At 40.4% G+C, this 4,648-nt stretch overlaps 1 protein-coding gene across 1 annotated transcript in view; it reads left to right on the top strand.

Moving 5' to 3' along the window:
- The first annotated feature begins 1,111 nt into the window (after window positions 1-1,111).
- LOC102369143 overlaps window positions 1,112-4,648 on the top strand; it is a 7,598-nt gene continuing 4,061 nt past the window's right edge. Inside the window, exons 1-2 of the mRNA XM_006027323.2 lie at window positions 1,112-1,152; window positions 1,278-1,346. Coding sequence (XP_006027385.1) covers window positions 1,292-1,346 — 55 coding nt within the window. The 5' untranslated portion in view covers window positions 1,112-1,152; window positions 1,278-1,291. The remainder of the gene's footprint in view (window positions 1,153-1,277; window positions 1,347-4,648) is intronic.

Raw genomic sequence — 4,648 nt, 5'->3', positions numbered from 1 at the left:
AGTTATATGCTAATGAAAAAAGTGAGCTATTTCCAATGACAACTTGTATTAATAGGAAATGATGGCTACAATCCACAAAATTTGTGTTAGGATTTAATAGGATGAGCTTATCTAATAATAACTGAAGCAGTAATTTGCCATATTTTTATATGTCAATCTGCAGACATTCTGATGCTCATCTAATGAATTTGGTGCCTGAAAAGCAACTGCCTGCCCAGTGGAGATTGACACCAGCTGTTGCTATAGCACTCCTGTAATAAGACAAATAAACAATACTCTCATTTGATAGTTGATGAAACTTTCTCTAGTGATAGCAAGATTGCTTTAATTGACATAGCACCCAAATACTGAGTAATGAAGGATTCAGTAGGGAGGCCACTGGCTGCTGCTTAATCAAAAATGCGCCCTAAAGATTATGTCAAAATGCACCATCTCTTTGTGTTATAGAGGTACAGGTTAGCAGCACTGAAAATTCAGTTTCTTACCCTCTCCCCACATCAGTTATTTATTTTTATTAGGACATTATAACATCTGTAGTAAGACACTAATTTTACAAGAGGTTCTACCTGAACTTCCATGCAGACTGACAGGTCCACCTGAATGCAATTGTGCTGCAGTTCTGGGACTGAAATTAGTAGTTTTCTGTAGCAGAGAAAATAGCTTCCACTAATCTTTTTCTTCCATCGGACTTGGTTTTGAGTCCTAGCAAGGAGTTACTACTGCAATTACCTTTGTTTCTGCTCATTACTTTGCTAAGCAGGAGCCCTGAAATGAAATGATTCATGCCAGATTCACTGTTGCCTTTAGGGGAAGCACTCATTTGCAGCAGTGAAGCTGATGAGGTCATTGCTAATTTCATTTTGGCACTGGACTAAGTTGGCCTGCTGACTAAGGAAGTCTGGAATGCACTGATTTACATGTTGCTCACATTTCCAAAGTCACCTCTGCAATCAGAACTTTAATGAAAGTTTAAATTCTGTATTAATTAATCACATCTTAGGGAACATCTCCATCTTACTACGTGCAAATGGGCACACATCTTTCTCCCAAAGCACTAAACTACATAATGGGTGGTACTAACTGGAGATATAATAGCACCTAAATATAGCCTGAAAAAATGTAAAGGACCTAAGACAACAAAGCAGATCACAGGTAAGCCAAAAGTGCATATAATAAATGAGAGAGATGAGGAAGGGATGTTTGGAGACTCTTCAGATCCATGCCTGAATCAAATTTACATATTCTGCTATGGGAACGCTTTCTTTTTTTCTTCACAGATTAGGAGAAGGGAATGGAACCCCACTGCTGTTTCTCATACTACAAGGATGCTTCTTATTTTACACAGGGTATATGATAAATTTTCTATAAAGTAACATGTGAAAAATACTTGGTACTGATGGTCAGCAGCAGTGAGAAGGGGCTTCTGTGGCTAATATTAACAGTATTTTGTGGAGCTTGCAATGGATTTCAGGACAAGAAGGATGGGGAAGGATTTAAACAGCAGTTTTCTAAGGGTTTAGGTACACAATGGATGTGTCTACCCATTCATTAATGCACTCTAGTTACTACACATTAAATTTAGTACTTGGCAGTAGTGCCAGTGCATGTTCGGTTTTTTTTGTGATGCTTAATGCACAGTAACCTAATTACATTGCACAGTAGTATAGTAGCACGGTTTTTGACTGGCACACTACTGTGCAGTGTTATTTGGCTACTGTACAGTAAGTGTCTTGTGTAGATGCTTCCCATTAAGTATTGCATGATAACTTTAAGGAACATTAGATTGTACTAAAGTTAGCACAAGATAGGAGCAGTTGTATGTTGAGGGTTAATACTGTCTCTAATACAGATTAGACCTGGTGGTAGAGAGAGGGCAATTAGGAGCATGGCTGGGAGCTGCCATGTCTGCTTCACACCTGCCAGGTCACTGGCTCTCCAGTGGCACTATAGGCTCCTGAGCAACCCCCAATGGCCCGGAATGGACCAATGCTGCCTTTGCTGGGTCCCATGGCTGCTCCCCTTGGGTCCCTCAGCTGCCTAACAGCTCCCCAAGGTGGGAGGAAGAAGAGAGGGTGGGTTAGAAAAGAGATTCCAGATAGTTTCAGGGCCTGGTGAAGGCAGCACAGACTTAATCTGGCCATTCAGGGACTGCTGGGTCCACCCTCAACTGCCCAGAAGTTTCACACCCAATCCTGCCCCCCTTCCCCTTTGGGGAGTTGTGGTGTCCAGTGGGGGCAATTCAAACTCAATCTAAGTGCATGGTGGGGAGGCTGTTGGGCCCATCCCCACTTCCTGTGGCTACCCAGCAGCTCCCCATCTCCTCCTCCTCCTGCCCTGTGATCCACCTTGTCCCCTCTTCCACTTACTCTTCCTCATCCCACTTCCTACCCTTCCCCTTCCATTGCTTCCTTCCCTTTCTCCATCCCATTCACCTCTCCCACCACTCCCTTCATCTTCACACCTCCCCTGCCCCCACTTACCCGCTAATGGAGTAGAGCTCTGGAAACTGGCTAGTGGATGATAGCTAGGCCTCCTTGGATACTGGAAGACTGCAAATTTCTGGTTGTAGGCTCACAGAACAGGCTGAAATTATTGCAACATATACAGTCAACACAAGCTAGAGATAATCTTAGCCTGAAGAGGATTTGTCAATGAGAGAAGCAATCCCTTGATTTGAGGATGATCTATAGCATGTTGATATTACTTGTTTCAAATCCTTGAGGCACAGATCCATCTGAAGAAGCTAAAGGTTTTTCAGCAGCAGAGAGTAGACTGGAATTACTTTTCTTTTTCCTCTTCCACTCTCCCTTCTCCGCTCTGAGGGCAAGGCACCTTACCTCAAACAGGCTGCCACTTGGTTGAGGTTGCAGCTCCACTGAAGTCAGTTGGCAGCCAGGTTCTCCCAGCTCTTAAAACCCACATCCATTTTCTTGAGGTATGCCTTCAGTGTGTCTTTGTAGCATTTCTCTGGCCATTGCAAGATCACAAAATATATGGTCCTTATTAAACTAGAAGCAGATTAGAAGACGATTTTCTCTGAGATGCCCAAAAAGTACTTAGCTCATATTTACTGCCTCAATGTGCAGACACTCCCATCTTACAGCATTTAACAAGTTTGAAAGATAATATATAACTGCACCCTAATGATGGGAGCCTGCAAAGGAATGTGAAGAATAAAGTGTTGGAAGAGAGCCAGAGGGAAGAAATTGGCAGTTCAGTAGTGGAAATCTTAGCTAGATGATGTTTTTTTTTCTGTGTGTTGGGTAGAACCAGAACACACGAATTCCTTTCGGTGCATGTTAAGTCAACAGACACTTTAATCATGGAATATAGGAGAAGTAGCACCCAAAAATCTTTTTGTCATGCATGGGCTAAGATAGTCTCATTTAATGTAAGAGTTTTAGGAAACAGTGGCAGGATTATGCTCTGTCCAGATGGATAGTTTAGTGATTTTAGTAGCAAAGTCCAAACATTTTTTTTTTTAAATATGTGTGGGGTGGGGGAGGGGGGTGGTTCTATATAGTATACATGGTTTTTTGTATATTTTGACTCCAACTAGCTAGGACAATTTTTGACAAGAGTTGGTCAAAATGGTGAGTCATTTAAGTAAAAGTATTTTCAGAAAGAAAGAGCTACTAAAAACAAATTTCCCATTTAAAAAAATATTGAAGAATAGGTTCTGAAATTGCTTAACTATCCTATTTTGCCATTATGAAGTGAAAAGTTTATTTTCAGTTTCACAATGATTTTTTGTCACTGTGGTTTTGAGTTTAAATTAATTTATAAAGAAAGAAATATAGTTTAAAACTTGGTTGAAGTTGAAACATAATGTTTTAACTATATTGTATCAATTTGCCCCATAAATTACTTTGTTGGCTCACAAAATATATGGAAATTTTTATTTTATATCCTTATTCAGGATGGTGGTAACAACAATAACAATAATAATAATGCAGCTAAATGTGGTATGTATATAATTATTTATAATATATATTATTTTTTACATTTGTTCTGGGGTATTGCAGTCCTTTCTTACACTGCTCTAATGCAGACCAATTCTGAAAGGATTTTCCTGGAAACAGCAAAAGTACTCTTTACAACCAGATTGTGCACTTTTGTCTGGTTTCAAACTCTTTTCCAAATATTTGAGGTACTAGGCAATATAATTCTGTCGTGGGTTCTATCAGGAGCCCATTTTTGTAGGACCCCCCAGCTTACATAGTCTCTTGGAGTATGAAAAGAGGTAGTTAGACATGTTATTCTGAAGTTAGGAACAGGGTAGAAATGCACCTCATAGACAACTTTAAGTCACAGATGCATACACTTTCGTAAATCAGCCCAGGGATAGCTTCTAGAGTGGGCTTCTTGGACTCCAAGGCCAAACGTTTTGGCTTCTGACTTGGCTTGTGATCTTTGGCCCCCTCAAAGAAGTACAGGAGAGGGCCTTTTACTTCTTCGCAGGAATGGAGTATAGACAAAGTCATATGCATTGAACCAAGAAACTCTTCTTTAACAAAAAAATAATCTTTAGCAGTGAACAACAGTACAGCTGACAAAATCCTCAAGACTAAGGATTTAGCATAGACCAAGTCTACGTTAAATCCCCAACAGTCTTTGTCAAGTAACCACCACTGCTCTTCGCTTTCAG

Source organism: Alligator sinensis, unplaced genomic scaffold (assembly GCF_000455745.1).
Source record: "Alligator sinensis unplaced genomic scaffold, ASM45574v1 scaffold105_1, whole genome shotgun sequence".
Lineage (NCBI taxonomy): Eukaryota > Metazoa > Chordata > Crocodylia > Alligatoridae > Alligator > Alligator sinensis.
Note: the sequence above shows the minus strand (reverse complement) of the source record. Positions and strands in the feature narration are given on the sequence as shown.